The sequence below is a fragment of the Gymnoscopelus braueri genome, assembly GCF_963280865.1.
Source record: "Gymnoscopelus braueri genome assembly, chromosome: 23".
NCBI lineage: Eukaryota > Metazoa > Chordata > Actinopteri > Myctophiformes > Myctophidae > Gymnoscopelus > Gymnoscopelus braueri.
In genome coordinates this window covers 14,041,629-14,064,140 of record NC_137625.1, presented here as the reverse complement: position 1 = coordinate 14,064,140, position 22,512 = coordinate 14,041,629, and the positions used below count along the sequence as shown (strand labels likewise).

At 40.6% G+C, this 22,512-nt stretch overlaps 1 protein-coding gene across 1 annotated transcript in view; it reads right to left on the bottom strand.

Moving 5' to 3' along the window:
• Window positions 1-22,512, bottom strand: part of LOC308079930 (proton myo-inositol cotransporter-like) — a gene marked incomplete at its 5' end in the record, with an annotated part of 77,670 nt that overhangs the window by 35,920 nt on the left and 19,238 nt on the right. Inside the window, one exon of the mRNA XM_080421587.1 lies at window positions 11,653-11,761. Coding sequence (XP_080277713.1) covers window positions 11,653-11,761 — 109 coding nt within the window. The remainder of the gene's footprint in view (window positions 1-11,652; window positions 11,762-22,512) is intronic.

Here is a 22,512-nt window from a genome sequence, read left to right as displayed (position 1 = left end):
AAAACCTTGTAGATTGGCCATTTTGCAGAGAATACCACCAACTGCTGGCCACCAACACGATGTTCCAAAAGAAGAGGTGGAAGCTGTGGACCTGGATGTCGCCATACTACAAGACACACCAGATTGACTGCATCCAAACACACAGGAAATGGAGGAGGAGCATCGTTAACAGCGACGCATACGAGTCCTTCAGCTCACTCTGCTCAGATCAGTGTTGATTTCGTCGACTAAACTATGACGAAAAACATGTTGGTCGACTACCTTTTTTCACTGACGAAAACTAAATAAAAACTAAATAAAAACTAACCTATGATGACTAAAACTAAGACTAAATATACTGACAATTTCATCAACAAATAAAAACTAGACTAAAATGTTAGTGAGGGACTAGTGGAGAAGAGATCTAGTAGAACTAAAAGACAAGTAATGTTATGCTTGCGCTCTGAAAATAGCCGATCTACAAGCTCACAACGCGTCGCATTGTGAGCTTGTAGATCTGCTATTTTCAGCATGCAACCAAGTGTAAAATCAGCCATTACGACGCCATCAAGGCACCGGCAAAATACATATTAGTCGACTAAATCAACTGCAGATTTAGTCGACTATAATCTTATGGTATTTAGTCGACTAAAAGTAGACAAAAACTAAAACATTTCAGATGACTAAAATATGACTAAAACTAAATGGAATTTTATTCAAAAGACTGACTAAAACTAAATCACAGTTTGCCGTCAAAATCAACACTGCCACAGGATCATCACTGCGACAGCGAGGCTGAGCCTGAGGGCGCCAAGGAAGGACGGAGTGAGGAAGGTCAAATAAGAATGGAGTCAGCTGGCAACGGACCATCAGCTACAGGAACGCTATGCGGTCGAAATCAAGGACAGGTTCCATGCACAGCAGGAGGAGGAGGAGGAGGAGGAGGAGGAGGAGGAGGAGGACGACGACGACGACATAACAGCCCACTACTAAAGCTTTGTTGAAGCAAAAACCAACGAGCAGCTGAGACATGCCTCCAGCAAGTTCCCAATGTGGTGAAGGAGAGGTGACTAGACCCTGGAGTCGTTCAGGCAGGAGATACAGGGACTTTGTCACTGATTGAAGAGCAGTGGTGGAAAAAGTGCTCTTACATTTGTTACTTAAGTAAAAGTATCAATACTGCAATGTAGAAAGACTCTGTTACAAGTAAAAGTCCGGAATTCAAAATGTACTTGAGTAAAAGTACAAAAGTATTGGTATTAAAATATACTTAAAGTTACAAAAGTAGAAAGTACTCATTATGCAGAATGTCCCATTTCACAAGTTTTCAAATGTATAAAATGTATAAAAAATCTTTTGAAAATAGCAGATCTACAAGCTCGCGATGCGACGCATTGAGAGCTTGTAGATTGGCTATTTTCAAATGGCCGAAATGTATAAGGTTGAAGTGGTTAATGTATGTTTTGTAATATTAATAAAAAACTAAAAAGTAACTAGTAACTAAAGTTTTCAAATAATTGTAGTGCAGTAAAAGTACAATATTTGCCTCTGAGTTAGTGTAGTAGAAGTAAAAGTATTGAAAATTGGAAATACTCCAGTAAAGTACAAAGACCTCAAAATTGTACTTAAATACAGTACTTAAGTAAATGAACTTAGTTACTTTCCACCACTGTTGAAGAGGGTCTGAGGGAGGAGTATAAGAAGAAGAAAGAGGAGCTATTCCAAGTATAAGCAACACTGGAACAAAAAGGGTCTGATCCAAAAGATCAAGGGGGTTTGAAGAGGCTGGAAACTCATCAATGACATCTCCGGCAGAAACCTTTCTCAAGTCTGCCAAGATCTGGGGGTGTATAAGTGCAGAGGAACGTGTGGAAACTTGGTGCTCACATTTCAAAAGCTCCAGGAAAAGAGCTCCTGAAATCGAGGGGGAAGATGGCCCGATGACTCCTGTCTTCCACAACCTACCAGTGGTGGAAAAAGTACTCAAATTATTTACTTAAGTAAAAGTACCAATACTGCAATATGAAAATACTCTGTTACAAGTAAAAGTCCAGAATTAAAAATGTACTTGAGTGAAAGTACAAAAGTATTGGCATCAAAATGTACTTAAAGTACCAAAAGTAAACGTACTACATATTTGAAAATAGCAGATCTACAAGCTCACAACGCGTCGCGATGCGACGCGTTGTGAGCTTGTAGATCGGCTATTTTCAAATAGCCTAGGAATAGAATAGGTTTAAAGTGGTTAATGTATGTTTCATTATATCATAATTTATATATGAAAAGTAACTATTAACTAAAGTTTTCAAATAATTGTAGTGGAGTAAAAGTACAATATTTGCCTCTGAGATGTAGTGGAGTAGAAGTAAAAGTACTGAAAATTGGAAATACTCCAGTAAAGTAAAAATACCTCAAAATTGTACTTAAGTACAGTACTTAAGTACAGTACTTAAGTAAATGTACTTAGTTACTTTCCACCACTGCAACCTACGTATACCTAATCTCTCAAGAACAGATTCAGAGCTGCGCTACTGAATCTGTCGGGAGCCCCGTTCAGAACACGCGAGCGTTTGGGTACACATTGGCTACAAGTGGGCGTGCCTTCAGATCAGGAAGCAGGCCGCGCTTTACCCAATCAAATGTAGTGGCCCGGGATTTACATCTGTGTGCGCTCGCTTCCCACTGGAAACAAACCCAAACTCATTTAACGATAGCGTCCTCGAAGCCGACACAACCACAGAAAGTTAACATTTTAACTTGTTCTTTCGTCATAGAAACAAGCGGGCTCATAACCATAACGATCCATGTTCTTTGGGAGAAATGGTGTTAAGTGTTCCGTGGAGAAATATTGTTAGTGGGAATGAAAACATAGGCGCACCACCGGAAGTGGAGGGCTGAGGGCAGACCAAAACGCCGGTTTCCAGTCAGCATCGGTCCATTTAATCACTCCCCCCAGAGTCAAATGCAAAAGTGAAAAACGCTGGGGGCACAGTTTCTCCTTTTTATTTGACGATGGGTTCCCATGATGACCTATACCTGATGTATCATTCATCATGGATGGGTACTGGAGGGCCAAAGCTACCATAGGGTAATACATTATGAAAGGAAAAAAAGATGAAATATGGAGATACAAGGCTTTTGCCCAACAGCGACAATGCACATCACAGAGACAAGACATGGATAGCAAACTACAGTAGCTCAGACAGACAGACAGACAGACAGACAGACAGACAGACAGACAGACAGACAGTTACAGAATGCTACTGTTGTCACTATTCCAGCTCAATATTGACTCCTGAAGCTTGAACAGTAATGGCACCTTAGAATATGCTATAGTAAATTGTAAATCAATGTACTGTATCAATGCAGAAGTAGCTGTATTTTACAGGTGATGACACTTGTCTTGTTTCGTTATTATTATTATTATTATTATTGTTCGGCTATTTTTTAATTTGAATCCTGAAAAGTAGGCTAACAGTTATGGACATAATATGAGCCCCCCCCCCCCCCCCGACAGCGACGATATGCATCTAATTTGGGCAGTTTAGATATTGCTTTATCTTTATCGTCTTTATGTTTTTCGGTCCATTTTAGTGTTTCTATCCACTGATTCATATTAGGCTACTTGGTCGACAATGCTGCACCTGCGCTCAGTGTTGACAAGTGATTGATGACGACATAGCAGCAGCAATGGACTTGTGGAGGCGATTCACTTGTACATGTTGTAAAGCTAACTGTGAGTGTACCAATAAAGCAGCCACTCATGCAACACAACATTTCAATATTGCTTCATGGATCTTTACCAATGGTCGAATCAATCAATTTAGTCAATTTACAACAAACCATGACTATGAAGTAAACCCTATGTGACTTGTGTGGTATATATATATATATATATATATATATATATATATATATATATATATATATATATATATATATATATATATATATATATATATATATATATATATATATATATATATATATACCCCACACATTAGGTCTACAATTGAATGCAGTAATTGAGGGTATGGTGATAATGCTTTAAAATCGCGAGGCTAGCGATCCAGGCTACTAGGCTCCTATGTAGCCTGACAGTGCATCGCGGGTTCGAGTACCGTTCCCGACAATCTTTACTACATGTCTCTCCCCATCTCTCTCTCCCTGTTTCCTGTCAATCTATTCTATATGCTATAAATAAAGGCATAAAAAATATATATATATATATAAAAAAAAGAAGAAATAAAAAAGTGCCAACGTACCCTTCACACTGCACACAATGTTAATATTGAATAAAGGTGGTTGTGACCTTTGAATATTGCAAATGACTGCATGACATCAATCTATGCAGTGCTGGCCTGGAGGTGATGTTTGCAGGTTTACATGACGTAGTGGCGATAAACATTTCCTCTTGCAATCAAGGCAGATCAATAGCAAGACAGGAACACAGGCAGACCCACAGACAGACAGGAACACAGACAGACCCACAGACAGACAGGAACACAGACAGAGAGCTGGACAGAGAGAGAGAGAGACAGGACTAAAGACAGAGACGCAGTCTGTTGGACAGGTGAGAGCGACAACCACACCAAAGATAAGACAGGTTCACAGTAAGTTGGAAAGACAGACAGACAGACAGACAGACAGTGAGGGGAGAGACATGTGACTGATTTAGTGTGTCATCTATGGAGGACAGCAACTGGGGTTCAGCGCACACACGCACACACACACGCACACAGTGCCTAAAGCCTAAAAGCGCACACATATTGCATGTGCATGCAATACACCTCACATTATTACATTTCCCACATTAATAAATGCTCTCTCTCACACACACACACACACACACACACACACACACACACACACACACGCTCGCACACATTTCTCATCTTTCTCTCACCTCTGACGGTTGCTATGCAACAGCACACATCCACAGATTGTTTACAAAGCCCGGAATAGAGTTGGACTATGAGAGGGGAGGAGAGAGAGAGAGGGGAGAGAGAGTAGATGTGACACAATGCCATTCCTCGGACGATGGAGGGAAAGATGAAAGGAAAGGGAGGGATGGATGTCTCCTCCTTCATCACGTACAGATTGGGATGAGGGGGGTAGCTGTAATGCAATCAGAGGGTATTGGATCCCTGCGTGTTCCAGCATTATAAAAGCTAAAGCGAGATTCATATTCATCGCTCGACGACGGAGTCGCACAACAAAAATAGCAGACCTACAAGCTCACAGCGTGCCGCGCCCACGGCACGCTGTGAGCTTGTAGGTCTGCTATCTTTCACTTTTTTTCACTTTTGGTGACGCCCACGTGTTTCTGACTAACCCCCATCTCTCTGAATGGGGAGTCATGTAAAAAGCTAAAGTTCTGACTCATATCATCATTTGCATTTCATATCATCACTGTGTCGGAGCAGAAACCCTGTATCTCCTTCATCTCTTCTTGTTTCTTTGTACATGAGTATAATATAAAGGTAGCGAAAATAGCAGCTATGCAAGCTCACAAAGCGTCACGATCAACGCGTTATGAATTGAATTGTCTGCTATTTTCGTTTCGGTGCGAAAATGTTCACATAATGACATGCAGGTTGAATGTGGTTAAGTCTGTCTGTGGGTTTTATGAATATTTAACCAATGAAAAGTATTAACATGAGCTTGTGACTAAACCAGTGTTGATTTCGTCGACTAAAACTATGACGAAAAATGTTCCGTCGACTATCTTTTTTCACTGACGAAAACTAAATAAAAACTAAGCTACGATGACTAAAACTAAGACTAAATATACTGACAATTTCGTCAACAAATAAAAACTAGACTAAAATGTTAGTGAGGGACTAGTGGAGAAGAGATCCAGTAGAACTAAAAGACAAGTGGTTGCGCTCGGGTGTTGCGCTCTGAAAATAGCAGATCTACAAGCTTGTGTTGCGTTGTGACCTTGTAGGCTATTTCGGCTTGTCCGCTATTTTCAGCATGCAACCAAGTGTAAAATCAGGTATTACGGCACCATCAAGGCACCGCCAAAATACATTTTAGTCGACTAAATCAACTGTAGATTTAGTCGACTATAATCTTATGGTATTTAGTCGACTAAAAGTAGACAAAAACTAAAACATTTCAGATGACTAAAATATGACTAAAACTAAATGGAATTTTATTCAAAAGACTATGACTAAAACTAAATCAAAGTTTGCTGTCAAAATCAACACTGCTAAACAAAATGGTAACTACATTGGATCCACTGATTGATTTCCTGAAAAGTAACAGTGTTGGACATACAAGGTTTCTACGCAGCATCGATGGTATCTAGTGAGAGCAATGAATCATTTCTACAGCTGTGTATTCATGGAACTTACTGACATCCCATCACATGGGATCCTTCTCATTATTACGGGGCCAGAGCTCAGCTCTGGACCTGTTTTAATGTTCCCCTCTTTTTTCTTCTGCCACTTTTGGCAGTTCTGGCTGAACCGTGCATACGCTTTTTACGAAACTTGGCCATATGGTAGATGGTCATGAAAAACTATCAAGAAATAATTCTCACAATCTTTCGTCAAAAGGTGGCGCTATAGCAAAATGCCAACTTTGAACAGGTACAACTCATGCCCTGTTTGACCTACAGCCATGAAACTTCAATATACATATGCGTCTACTCATGATCAACAACTTTCACACTCTGACTTTTGACCTCTGACCTTTAGATCTCCCACCATTTTGAATTATATGAAAAACAGTTAAAACCTATCTCCTCCTGGGATTTTTGAGTAATCTGCACGAAACGTTTTACACATGAACTTTGGACCTATGCCGACAAACATGTGCAAAAGATTTTCCATAAGTGAAAAAATGAAGCTTTAATGAGCCAATGAATATTGCAGTTTTATGACAATTATTCATCTGCCCCTAACACATACATGCAGACTCACATTTCTTTGAAACTTTGCGGTAATGTTGAGGGTCATTCCAAATATCACTGAAACCAATCTTATTCCAATTGGTCAAAGGGGGGCGCTATAGCGATTTTTTGAAAATGCAAACTTTAAACAGGCAAAAGTCATGCCTCGTTTGGCCGACAGCCATTAAACCTGCTTACACATGTGCCTTGACTCATGAGGAACACATGTATCACGTTGACCAGTAAGCTCCACCCTTAGATTGTCCGCAATTTTGAGCAGTTTGAAAAACACTTAAACCCAGGATTTTCCAGCTATTTGCGTGAAACTGTATCATCTGAGTCATCTCCTTTTTCACAGGTTCTTGTCTGTTGGTCCAATGGCTTCTCCCTTAAATGTGTGCCTCGCAACCTGAAGGTTGCCAGTTCAAGCCTCACTTGATGCATACTCATTTAAGTTGAATTGCAAAAAACATGACTGTATCAATGAATACATGTGCAAACGGTAAAGATAACATGAACTGCTTATTTGAGAGTATGTTTTTTCAATGTATGACGTACTTCATTGTGAAAATAGCCGATCTACAATCTCACAACTTTTCAGATAGCAACGTTTTGTGAGCTTGTAGATCGGCTGCTTTCACTGGTTTTGGTTTCGAGGAGACATACCATTTCTCTATTGGTAAATGGTTTGTGAACGAGTGATCTTAGTGTTAGTGAAACAGGGGCTTGGTTCATGACAGATGGCAAAAGTTTATGATCTTCAACAGACAACTTCAGCCTGGATGAAGCTATAGCACTACAGGTAGTGTCTCAGCCTGTGAGTCCGAAGGTTGAGAGTTTGATTCCTGTCAATGGCAATAGGTTGAGCTGTCTGTTTCTCTCACTCTGTCTATCTGGCTCTGGTAGGTGGGTCATTCCACTTTACAATTGCATCGCAAAAAACATGACTGCATCAAATAATGCATGTGCAATTTTTTAAGATAACATGAAATGCTTATTTGAGAGTATGTTTTTTCAATGTATGACATACTTCATTGTGAAAATAGCCGATCTACAATATACTAATGCAATTTTGAGCAGTTTGAAAAACACTTAAACCCAGGATTTTTCAGCTATTTGCCTGAAATGGTATCATATGTCTCACCTCCGTGTTCACTAGTTCAGGTCTGTTGGACCAATGGCTTCCTGCTTAAGTGTGTGCCTCACAACCTCAAGGTCGCCAGTTCAAGTCTCACTTGGTGCAGACTTCATTTAAAGTGCATTGCAAACAACAAGACTGTATTAATGAGTACATGTGCAATTGTTAAAGATAACATGAAATGCTTATTTGAGGGTGTGTTTTTTCAATGTATGACATACGTCATTGTGAAAATAGCCAATCTACAATCTCACAACTTTTCAGATAGCAACGTGTTTCTGAGCTTGTAGATCAGCTACTTTCACCAGTTTCAGCCAAGGGCTTGGTTCATGACAGAAGGCAAAAAGGTATGATCTTCAACAGACAACTTCAGACTGGACAAAGCTGTAGCACTACAGGTCGTGTCTCAGCCTGTGAGTCCGAAGGTCGAGTGTTCGATTCCTGTCAATAGCAATAGGTTGAGGTGTCCATGTGTGAGGTTCTTAACCTGGGATTGCCCCCCTGCGTCCTATGTATGTCCACCTCAGCTGGGTCGAGCTTAAAAGTAATTTCACCTGTTGGAATCATTTGCTTTGTCTCAATTTCAATCTATTCCGTTTCCATGTCTTATTGTGCTATTATTGCACTTTGCTTTTTGTCTGTCTGTCTGTCTGTCTGTCTGTCTGTCTGTCTGTCTGTCTGTCTGTCTGTCTCTCTGTCTCTATGTCTGTCTCTCTGTGTCTGTCTCTGTCTCTCACTCTGTGTCTGTCTGTCTCTCTGTCTGTCTGTCTCTCTGTCTGTCTGTCTCTCTGTCTCGGTGTCTGTCTCTCTGTCTCTCTGTGTCTGTCTCTGTCTCTCACTCTGTGTCTGTCTCTCTGTCTCTGTGTCTGTGTCTGTGTCTGTGTCTGTGTCTGTGTCTGTCTCTCTGTCTGTGTCTGTCTGTCTGTCTGTCTGTCTGTCTGCCTGCCTGCCTGCCTGCCTGCCTGCCTGCCTGCCTTTTTACCCGCTTAGCGAAAGCTGCGGGTCTATGAAGAGGCAGACCTACGACTCATCATTCGACAAATTTGCATTCGACAGATTCATTTGCATTCGACAGATTTGTTCGACAGATTTGCGTCATTGGCTGTCGTTTAAGCCAATGGGATACTTTCCCATACTCTGAACGGGCGGCCTCGTCCTCCCAAGCTATGGGACTATGCAGTCCTCCGAGCGCTAGCCGAATTTGGCTAATAGTTAGCTTGTATGATGTTACTAACTAACTGTTTTTAGCCAAGCGCGCTAATGTCCGCTCCCCATTAGTTATCGACGCAATTCGCGTTATTACTCTCGTAATTTTCATGTATTGTACATCCCAAAATAAAATTTATTAACCATGTTATGGTGCTGTAATGACTTTATATTTTCTCAACATAATACTGTCTTTCACACGGGCCTTGGAAAAGAGGATCACTTCCGCCATTTTCTTCTTCGTTGGTCTAAACAATGACACGGTTGCCAGATTTTGAGAGAAAAATAAGCAACCAGGTCAATGAAAACAAGCCCAAAGACTTAAGTGACTATTAGGCTACATGAGCACTTTAAACCTATATGCATCGGCTATTTGATAATAGACGACTTGGCAATAGCCGATCTACAAGCTCACAACAAAATAATAACAAATAACAAGCAACTACCTACATTTACAAGCAACTTCACAGAAAAAAGGTCGCTTGTAATTACTATACATGGCAACACTAGTACGAGTACTTTTCCCACCACTGTTGCTGTTTTTAACATGACTGCCCTGTTTACAAATGAATGAATACACACTACAACCAAGGTTACTGTAGCAACATTTTTCATGTAAGGTATGACGCTAAAATCAGCTGCATTTTATCAGAAAAAAGCAGATCTACAAGCTCACAACGCATCGCCGCCTTGTGAGCTTGTAGATCTGCTATTTTTTATTATGACGTTTTATTGAATACTTCATTTACAAAAGACATTAATGACACCAAATGGACCCATTTGGGTTTTTCTTTCATGTAAGCCAGTAGTGAAAAGGGCAAACTTGCAGTTATGCATTACAACTCAAGCCTAGCTGTTTCAAACAGTGAAATCAAAAGACAAGTTGTGAGCTTCACTTTTATAAAGGGTTAGGGTTACATTGCAGTATTGATACTTTTACTTAAGTAAAACATTACAGTACTTTTTCCACCACTGTTGATGTTTTTAACATGACTGCCCTTACGCTACCTGTATTCTATGGACTCACTTCGTTTATTGTGAAAATAGTTTCTTTCTTTCATACATAAATGAATACTAACTGGTCACCACCGGTCTTTTGTCCAGGAACAATGCATACAACACTATCAACCAGTCCTCCTGGGTGTGTGTGTGTGTGTGTGTCTTCATTTTTGTTGTTCATACATTTCTAAGTGAAACACTGTAGTTTTGACTTGGGTAAGGGTAGGCTACATTATGAAGTAACTATATCAGCTGGTGAAAATAGCAGATCTGTGAGATTGTAGATCAATTATTTTCACTATCATCGATATTGTACACACACACACACACACACACACACACACACACACACACACACACACACACACACACACACACACACACACACACACACACACACACACACACACACACACACACACACACACACACACACACACACACACACACACACACTTTATATTGGTAGCCAACCAAGGAACCTCTGTGGAGTTATTTTTGTTGCATTCGAATGGCTGAGATTTTATTTTAATGACAACTTTTACATTTTGTGCTGCAGATTGGGGCAAAAATAGCCTGCCGCAAGCGGGTATATTATGACTTTGTCATTTCTTGTTTTCTCTCAAGTTGAGTGTTCTATGCTTATTCTGCAAATTACTTATAGTTTCTTCTTTCTTTTTTCTCTCTGCAAAACTTGGCCCCGTATTATCGCTGCTTGCAGCTATATTCTTGATTTGTTTTTCGGGCTAGTGTCTGGAAAATAGCCGTATTTGTAGCACTGGCAGTGATAGAGGCAGACAGGGTTTTAATCTATTTTATTTAGCCATCTTATTATCAGTCTGTGCCAGTATATGTTGTCCAGTATATGTTGTTTTCCTTAAAAGGGAAGAGGGATACTTGGTTGCCGGTAACATATCATTAAAGCTACAGTCAGGGCTTATTTTAATGAATGAAGTAGGACTTTAACCAATGTGTATGTTAATAGTACAATATGACTAGTACATTGAGACATTTAGACCCTGGTGTCGGGTATAGGACACCTTACTGGTTGACAAGTAGTACTGCTTGAAGCTCTGTCTTGATTGAGCGGTAGATATTTGGTCTCCCACGCGGGAGAACCGGGTTCAAATACTTTTAAGTACATTTTACTACTGCATCGCGATGCGTTGTGAGCTTGTAGACTTGCTATTCTCGGGTATAAAATAGGTCTTAATTGGTTAATTTATGCTTTTTAATAATAATCTAAATCTAGAAAGTAACCTCAACTTTTTGAATAATTGTAGCGGAGTAAAAAGAACAATATTTGCCGCTGAGTAGAAGTAGCAAGGATTGAAAAAGTACCTCAAAATTTTACTCAAATACAATACTTGAGTAGACGTACTTTCGGGGTTCACTGAGGTATGGACTACATGGACCGTTGTGTACTCACATGACAGTGTTGATGCCCGACAGCTGCTGAAACATCTGGAGACCACAGCCCACCAGCAGAGCTCGCCGAGTGGGCGGGTAGGTCAGCATCCTCCAGATCACTGGGCTGTCTGCAGACACACATTCACACACACATACACACACACACACACACACACACACACACACACACACACACACACACACACACGGGCGGATGTGCGCGTGCATGCAAGTGCACGCACGCACACACACACACAGACAAACACATGCATGCACATGCATACAGACACCCACATAGACACATTCATGCACACACACGCACACACACGCGCACACACACACACACACACACACACACACACACAAATTTCAACCTCAGCATATCAATCAATACAAGACAAATACTGGCACACACTGGAGAAACGTGCCATCAGTTAAAGCCCGCGTCTGCTTATAACCAACATACAGTACGTGACAACACCGTAAGTGCACACATCAGACACAGTGAGACAGAGAGACACAGTTTGACATTACACTGCATCAGACAGTGTAAGTATAGGATTATTAGCTCAATAAGACCTGAGGCAGATTCAACTAAATGTCTTTTAAATCCTAACACTTTTTTGAAAAAAACCTATGTTGCTACATGAGTGGTTCTCAAACTTTTTCACGTCAAGGACCCCCAAAATTATATGCATTTGGCCGCGGACCCCCATCTCAAAATATTTTGTTCCAGGGACCCCCAGAAGCAATGATTTGAATTACAAATGTTCGCTTAAAAAATATATATAGATTTGCAAAAAAAAATCACGCTATTCAAAAATAGCAGATCTACAAGCTCGTAGCGCGGCACTCGGTGCTGCGCTATGAGCTTGTATATCTGCTATTTTTGAATAGCCAAAGAAATTTAAAATGACACAGATGCGTTCCCAGTCTTAATGGGTTACGGCATGCCTCCAGTTAGGTATGGGACGATAATCGTTATTATCGTTTATCGTGATTACAAAAACGCTCACAATAATAGTATCGCGGAGATTTAAATGTATCGTGAAATTGTCCTCCGTCATACACCAGGATGAATTAGCTTTTGTTGAGCTGCAAATTCAGTACCACTTAAACCCTCTATACTTGATAAAACGGACCTGTAAAGAGCGCATTTGTTACGCTCTTAATTCACTCTACACTAATAGATTCGCCAAAAAATAGCAGATCGCGTAGATCGGCTACTTTTGGTGAACGTTCCCCTCAGAATGGGGATGCTGGGGGTGGTTAACAAAAGTGGCATTTTAAGTTTTAAGCATATTAGGTTAAGACTTTGACAGGGGCCAGTTTGGAATTGCAGCCTCCTGAAGGTGTATCTTTAGGCTAGGTTTTGAAAGTGAGTAGGGTTTTACACTCCTTTACTCCTTTTGGTAGGGCATTCCAAATTTTTGTTGAATAGCATGAGAACGAGTTCATTCCCTTTGTTGAGCCAAATCTGGGTTGAACATGACCCATGGAACTGCCTCTGGTGTTGTGATCGTGGACTTACGTTTTGCATAAGTGGTTAATACATAGTTGCTATGTTTGGGTTCCAGGGAGACACCAAATCTCTTTCGGATCTCAGCTGCAAATGTTTGGGAACCGCTGCTAGACCATGAAGAGGAACACGAGGCTGAGTTACAGAACATCCAACCTCAGACAGCGAAGAGGAACTGATTTATTTCCATCTTGAGCCTATTGCCATGGAGCTAACCTGCTAGCGTGTGATTGGCCGGTCCCCCCCGAGACCGAGGTAGAGGACTCTGATGTGATTAGCTGCCGGGTAAATCCAGATTCATAGTCTGCTCTGGACCCTCCAGATAGCAGGGAACTAATGGTCTTCCTAATGAAGAGCTAAATTTACTTCCACACAGGCACACAAACACATACAAACACACACACACACACACACACACACACACACACACACACACACACACACACACACACACACACACACACACACACACACACACACACACACACACACACACACACACACACACACACACACACACACACACACACACACACACACACACACACACACACACACACACACACATAGAGACCAGCTGCACAGAGACACACGCAAGCACGCACACACACACACAACCAGACGTGCGTGTGTGTGTGTGTGTGTGTGTGAGCAGTTGTGTAAGGTAACTAAGTACATAAGTACATTTACTCAAGTACTGTACTTAAGTACACTTTTGAGGTATTTTTACTTTAATGGAGTATTTCCAGTTTTCAGTACTTTTACTCCACTACAATTATTTGAAAACTTTAGTTACTAGTTACTTTGCAGATATAAATTATTACATTATAAAACATACATTAACCACTTTAGTCCTATTTCATACATAGGCTATTTGAAAATAGCCGATCTACAAGCTCACAACTCGTCGCGATGCGACGCGTTGTGAGCTTGTAGATATTTTCAAACATTTTAGTACTTTTACTTTTGGTACTTTAAGTATATTTTGATACCAATACTTTTGTACTTTTAATCAAGTACATTTTGAATTCCGGACTTTTACTTGTAACAGAGTACTTCTACATTGCAGTACTGATACTTTTACTTGAGTAAAACATTTGAGTAGTTTCGCCAGGGGAGGCATAACTAAAACAATATAAGGCTACATATGGACACGACACAGCAGATCAACATCCTAATCATTACATTGCCATAAGCAACTAGATGTCTTGTCAGGCATGAAATCTCCAAAATGTTGAGACGTATACTTTATTACATCTGCACAAATTGTGCAATATAGGAATGTGCATGAGCTAAATACTAAATAAAGAAACAGACATTAATTCAGCAGGAATTCAGTATAACGTTCTTTAACTAGAAAAACCAAACCTTGTGTGGTACAGTAGGTGTGAGCTCTTATAGAGAAGGAATCGGGACAGACAATCTCATTCAATTATTAATACACGGTTAATAAACTGCAGGAGAAAGTGTGGAGGAGATAAAAGTTCTCAGTCAGTCTGCTGCTCTCTGCCAGCTCATTATCGGACACAATGCTCTCAAACTGTGTTTCATTTAAACCCCTCTGCCATACTGGCACTAAATAAGCTCAGATGGTTTATACTCAGCCTGTGGTCTGTGCAATTAACATTTCTGTCTTGTTTTTTTTTGGTCTCTGTGAGTGTCTCTCTTGTGTATTACTGTAATACTTTATTATATGTGTGTGTGCGCACCATGACAATAATTTCCCCTCTATAGGACAATAAACTGTCCACAGCTTTTGCCTGATAAAATAAAATAAAATCTACAAATAAAAGAGTTATTGGTGCTCAGGTGGCACAGGGGTAAGTACCTGGCCACCACTGCAGAGTCGAGCGGTTTGAATCAACCCCAGGGCTCCTGGTTTGTTTGACGGCCGATCTACACCAGAGAATTTTCGCAGACACGCACACACGACGCACACACGCGCATATACGCACACGCGCACTTTTAGATCCAGTCCTATTTTAAATGTCTGCGTATGGGGGACTCGCGTATCCGCGCGCCTGGTGTAGCCGGTATCATTGATAATCAATTGGATCTAAACAAACGCGCTGTACGCACCATGCACACGCTCGCTCTGAAAAGTCTGGTGTAGATCGGCCGCGAGTGTCTATCCTGGTCTATTCAAACACAAATGGCCGTGTTTAGGGGGAGGGAAATGAACGTGATAAGTATGACGGAGCCGCTACATACATCTTCACGGTGGAGGCTCCTCACTGGCAGGAGAGCCAGTAGGGTACAACAGCAGTGGCAACACGGAAATGTGTGAGGAGGAATTAATAAATTAATTACTCAAATTAAAAAGTTCTTTGCTTTGAGATTAAAAGGTGTTGAAAGTGATATTTTCTCTTTTAAATTAGTTTTTTCCCCCCGGCAGTAATCATTGCTTTAGTGTTTGCTCAGTAACGGGGGTCTCTCCCACTCTTTAACCCATTAAGACCGGGAAACTTTGGCTATTCAAAAATGGCAGATCTGCAAAAACGTTTGCTTTAAAAAATATATATATTCAAAGATTTGCACACATTTTCACGATTTTTCAAAATAGCAGATCTACAGCGAGTGCCGCGCTATGAGCTTGTATATCTGCTATTTGAATAGCCAAAGTATAAAATAATGGTCAAAGTGGTTACACAAATGCGTTCCCGGTTTTAATAGGTTAATAAACAGAAAAGTACGCTTGCAGACAAGCCGTAGATCATACAGGCGAGGTGATTGATTGTGCTGATGATTGAAGGCCTTAGAGATGCCTTAAATTTGTTAAATTAAGTGGAGGTTACACAAAGAGCGGCCGGTCTGTGTCACCATCGATAATGGCAGCAATGAGCAATGTTATCAAGGCAATTCTCCTAAAAGACATTTTGGGCACAGCTTGCCATCTGTAAGAAAAAATGCATCCCTCTTTCTACCACACCCCCCCCCCCCCCACACACACACACACACACACACACACACACACACACACACACACACACACACACACACACACACACACACACACACACACACACACACACACACACACACACACACACACACACACACACACACACACACACACACACACACACACACACACACACACAGTGTCATTGTCAAGCTTGCTCTGTTGCACTAATTTGTGAAAGTTGTTTGAAACAACGGGACCCTTGCTCTAATGTGTTACAAGTCATATCATATGGTGGCATTATCTTTTCTCGATTTTGTATTTAATTTAAGATAATATACATAATATAAATCAGTTTTGTCTGGTTCAATTTGATCTGGGCATGTGATTCCTGAACTTTAATACGATAAATATCGAGCCATGTCGAATTAGGCTGTTGTCATATAAAAATTTTGACCACAACGCCCAGCACTATTGAATGGATAGGCTTGTCAACAGGGCTCCATGACAGATGACCTTTCTCCAAACAAACTACAGATAAGAAGAAAATAAAATCAATGTCTCCAGTCAGCCCTTGAGTTAAATGAAAAGGAACTCTGCAAACCTCTACACATTCAGTTACAGAGTTGTTTTTTTTTTTTTTTTTTTGTGTTTGTTTTTTTTATTTGATTTATAAGACGTTATGATTAAAAGAAAAACACGTTACGTGTGTCACAGAAACGTCAAGGATATATAACACGATAAGAGTCAGTGACGTATTTACATTGTGGTCTTTGGAAAGGGAGAGAAACAGAGAGAGAGATGGAAGAGAGAGAGAATGCACATGGGAAGCACTGTGTCTAAAGCCACAGTAAATATTGAAAGTGCTGGTCCAATGGACGGCTTCTCCTTGTAACTGGAAGGGTTTTATTGAACAGGCAGCTCAAGTTGGTTGATAGGTGATCATATATCCTATTCATACTGGTGATCATATATCCTATTCATACTGGTACTCGTATCATATCGGGCCGAACAATAACCCTATAATCACGATATACAGTGGCCTTTCGTGAATTATTGCTATAACATTCCGATCTAGACCACAACAATATGGATGATAGCTGAAACACTATTAAGGCTGGATTATTTTGTGATTCCACAGTGAAAATTGCCAATATAAGATGTAAAGGAATGAGTGAGTATACCGTGTGTGTGTGTGTGTGTGTGTGTGTGTGTGTGTGTGTGTGTGTGTGTGTGTGTGTGGACCAATGACTGCTTACATACTGTAGTTGGGTGCACGCACGCACGCGCGCACACACACACACACACACACACACACACACACACACACACACACACACACACACACACACACACACACACACACACACACACACACACACACACACACACACACACACACACACACACACACACACACACACACACACACACACACACACAGACAGACAGATGGAGAGAGAGTGGCAAAAGAGAGCGAGAGAGCAAATGGCTTATCCTTTCTATCTCCGTTCCTCTTAACTCTCCATTAAAGGTTATTGTGGATTGTAATTTTGCCAAATATTGTTTAGTGGCCTCATGATCTGTGTGAGGGCTCTCTGGACATTGAAGTGCACAACGATTTATGTGGTTATTTTTATTCGGGCCTCATTGAACTGCAGCTTCCCAAAAACATAACGGCTCAACAAGCCCCATTATGCGGTAATTGAATGAGGCAGAATGTTGATGAGTCTGTTGGTTCATCAGTTGGTTCCTCGGATGGAACATTAACGCTTTCAGACCGAGAGTGTCATTTTTAGGTTTCTTTGGGCTATTCAAAAATAGCAGATCGTAGCTCGTAGCTTGTAGATCTGCTATTTTTTGAAAAAAATGCGAAAATGTGTGCAAATCTTTGAATATCTTTTTTTCTGTAGCGCACATTTTTAACTCTGTTACAACTTCTGGGGGGGTCCCTGGAACAACATATTTTGAGATGGGGGTCCGCGGCCAAAATTCATATAATTTTGGGGGTCCTGAAAAAGTTTGAGAACCACTGATTATAGCAACATTTATTTATTTTTTAACTAGGATTTAGAAGACATTTGTAGAATCCCCCCAGAATCAAAGATTTTAGTTAAAATGTTTGCTTTAAAAATATATATATATATTCAAAGATTTGCTCAAATTTTTACGATTTAAAAAAAATACAAGCTCATAGCGTGGCACTCGGTGCCGCACTATGAGCTTGTATATCTGCTATTTTTGAATAGCCAAAGAAATCAAAAAAATGCACAGATTATTTCCCGGTCTTAATGGGTTAAAAAACAGAACAATCAGGCTCTTTGTGTTCCTTTGCGATCACATCGTGTTCTCAGTGAAAATGTTAAAGATGGCTGTAATCAAATCCCAGACATGTCTGAGTGTGTCTGTTGTGTATTGACAGGAACATGACATTTGTAAAGGGTATTAAGTTTGTTACATTTACAAGTAAGACGCGCGAACGTGGGAAGCGAACGCAGCTCGAAAATAACAATAAGAAGAATAGAAAGGAATGAGCAATTGTAGAGAAGTGGGTGGTACAGTTAAATTAGTTTTTAATTAAACAGGGCCACAAGAAGGCTCCATACCGCTAGCCCCAAACTAAGGCGTTTTCAACTTGCCATCCGGCCTGAAATATGCACAAATGACATGGAATTATTAGATATCCCAATAGATGAACTCGTCTAGATGCTTTTAGATGCGTTATTTTTGACTGTAGCTGCTATATTTCTCTCAGAGGAGTGTAATTAGTCACCCAGGGGCATGCGGATTTCAGCCACACTGTAGTGCACTCTGGCGCACTCTGGCGGCTGCACACAGGCAGTGCACGCACACAATACTGCACACAGACACACGGACACACGGACACACACACAACCCGAGCACGGTTTCATAGTAAGCTCCACTTGCGCTCCTTCCGCTGTGTTCGCAATTAGGCGTTCTTGCAGTGTGGTTATGACTATTGCTGCAGTGTCATTTTCAATGAAAATGTTTCTTTTTAAAGGTAATTATACCATAGAATCAGGGATCATGTGCTATACGCAACTCTAAGACATATAAGACATTAATTATTCAATTTTTAATCAACACCCATTTTCAACTTATCTTCATATGATTGGTCCTCGCTAAAGCTCATCACAAAATGGCACCAGTTCTGTCTACTCACTCTGTGTGTCGCAGAGGAGGACTGTGGACAGTTCAGAAACCTGCCTTACAGTGACATCATCAATTCAATGGGGATTCCAAGACAATAACAAGACCAGGAGACCTGGTTCTGCCAGACCCAGAATAAATTCCTAGTACTTTAGTTTATAAGATCAGATCTGTCCCTTTTATGCCCATGTATGGAGAAGAAGGGGACAGACCGAGGTCCCTTTTATGCCCATGTATGTAGGCTGTCTGTCCCTTTTATACAGCCGGTCTTTTTCGCCCATGTATGGATGTATGGACGAAATGTTGCAGAGCCTCATGTAGGCCGACCCTCTGGGTCTGGCAAAAAGTAAGAAAAAATAATTATATACTATGTCTTCAAATTAAAAGTAATACTACGTAGTACGTTGTCAAAATTTATATTAATGTCAATACTATTTGTCAAGGCACAAAGCAACCCTGAGAAAACTCAATATTATTATGTGGCCACATAGACTGTAAAAAAAGATGGACTATGGGAACGGTGCCATCACACATTGGTTTCTACAGAATAATTCAAACTAACTTAGAACTTCCAGTCCCGAAAAGCAACTGGAAACAAATCCTATTTGCTGGAAGGCTAGCGAGGGCGGGCCTTCACTCAGTAGAGCCAGAAATCTACTTTATCCACATTTTTTAAAATCAATGGGACCACAATTTACAAAAACATATGATAATTGAAAGAATACTTTAAACTAGCGACTGAAAGCATTTATGACAATGATTACTAAATTAATAAAATCAAGTGCAAAGTCCGGTCAAATTCCAATCGTAATCAAAGGAGTGGTAATTGTTCTGCCAGCATGGGGGGAAATAGCGACACCTACTAGGCCATTAGTGAGAACTGCAGGGAATTCGGCACTTCCTGATGGGCTTCATAAAAAATATCGGATGCTTGCCGCCTGTGGGACGATAATCGCTATTATCGTTTATTGCGGGAAAAAATAAAAACAAGAAGAAACCCTCACAGTATTCATATCGCAGAGATTAAAATTTATCGTGCAATTATCCTTCATCATACATTGGACCTGACTTGGTTCCTTCCTTTTTTTTCCTGTGTACACCAAATCTCTTCGCCAAAAATAGCCACAAGCTCACAACCGTCACATTGTGACGTGTTGTGAGCTTGTAGGTCGACTATTTTAGGCCAGGTTTTAACCCATTAAGACCTGAAGAAGCATCTGTGTCATTTTTAGATTTTAGCTAAAAAGCCTTATTTTACACTTCGGCTATTCAAAAATAGCAGATATACAAGCTCATAGCGCGGCACCGAGTGCCACTGCTATTTTTGAGAAATCGTTAAAATTTGTGCAAATCTTTGTTCATTTTTCAGGAAATGAAAAAAACGAAAATAAAAAAGAGTTAGGAGGTTTTGTTCATCATTGATAAGAACAGCTGAATGGGCCTCCAAGCTCACAATGAGGTTGGAGGTCAAAAGGGGGTGGAGCCTGGAGTCAGCAAAACCAGCTCCCTCCAACTCCACCCCCCTTTGCTGGAGTTAGCTGGTTTAGCAGAACATTTGAGGATCCAATGGAGTTAGCTGGTTTTGTCAGAAGCACTTTTTAATACTTTTCATTGGTTCAACATTTTATTTTACCAACACACAGAGGTAAAGGGTGTTCAATAGCACTAATTTATGGGGAAAAAATGCAAAAGCGGAAAAAGTTAGAGTTAGGAGTTAGCTGGTTCCTGCCGGACAGCAACGATATATATTTTTTAACGAACATTTGTAACTCAAATCTTTGCTTCTGGGGGTCTCTGGAACAAAATATTTTGAGATGGGGGTCCGTGGCCAAATACATATACATTTTGGGGTCCTTGACATGAAAAAGTTTGAGAACCACTGACATAGTAACACACGTTTTTTCAAAAAACGCAAGTCTCCTAAATCCAGTTGTAACAGGGGTCTCCCCGTCTCACCTGCACTTGAATAAACAGAAAATACCTTTTCTCTGGTGGGTCACCAGTTCCATCCAATCAGGGGAGAGAACACACATGCATCAGTCTCAATGTTAGTGTTCCAATTCCATTTTGTCTGCTCCTGCTTTTGTGTCATTTCCAATATCCCTTGTTCATCCTGTATGAGTTTTCTCTCCTGATTGGATGAAAGTGGTATCTCGACCTGAACAAGTATTTGCTGTTTACTAAAACCTGTAGACAGTGAGACCCTTGTAACTGAAAAGAACACCCAATAAGATTATTATGAGAATGTAGGTCTAGTTAAAAAAAAAAATACAAAAAAAAATAGATTTTTAAAATATTTTCACAAAAATGTTTTCAAAGATTACGTTTTTTCAAAATGGTGTGGTAATTGTTCTGCGGCCAGCAGGGCGGAGAAATAGCGACACCTGCCAGGCCAATAATGATACCTGCAGGGAATTCAGCACTTCCTTATTGGCTTCATTTTTTTTTTAAACGGAGGCTTGCCATCTGGTATCATTAAACCCCTAGTAGATGTCATATTCCGTGCCCAAATATACTCAAATATGGAGATGACCGACATCATAAATATATCCAAATATGGAAATGACGACTGAAAGCTAGTTAAGAGCAAAGATCATGAGAACTACCCTGTATGTCATTGCTAATACAGTTAAGTAGACCTGCTCTGAATTTTATATTCCTATATTTTGGAGATATTGACATCCCGTCTCTAGTTCTCATCGGCAAGACATCATCTCTGAGGAAGACGATTGAGATTTCTTACCTTGTTCTTTCTTACCTATTTGCTACCCAAATAGTATCTACGGTAGCTACTCAAGACATGGAGATCTTCGTCAAGATCCTCAATGGCAAGACGATCACCCTGAGGGTTGAGCCAAGTGACACCACTGAGAATGTCAAGGCCAAGGTCCAGGACATAGAAGGCATTCCCTCTCGCCTGCAGAGGCTACTCTACGCTGGTAAACAGATGGAACATGGCCGCACCCTCTCTGACTACAACATCCAGGATCAATTCACCCTCCTCATTGTGCTGCGTATGCTGAGCTGTCGTGGTCAGTGCCCTGGCACAAAACAGTCCAGGCCTGGGAGTATGACAACACTAAAGGCGCAAAAGACTGAGATTGAGGACTTAAAAAAGTCACTTGATTATATTACGGATGAAATGGCTACAATCTCCAAACAACAAAAGGCCATGTTGGACCTGATGACAGAGGAGTTAAAAAAACAGAACACGGAGAAGGACAAGAAGATTGCGAAGCTTGAACGGAGGGTGGAAGCTATGGGAAAATACTCCAGATTAAATAGCG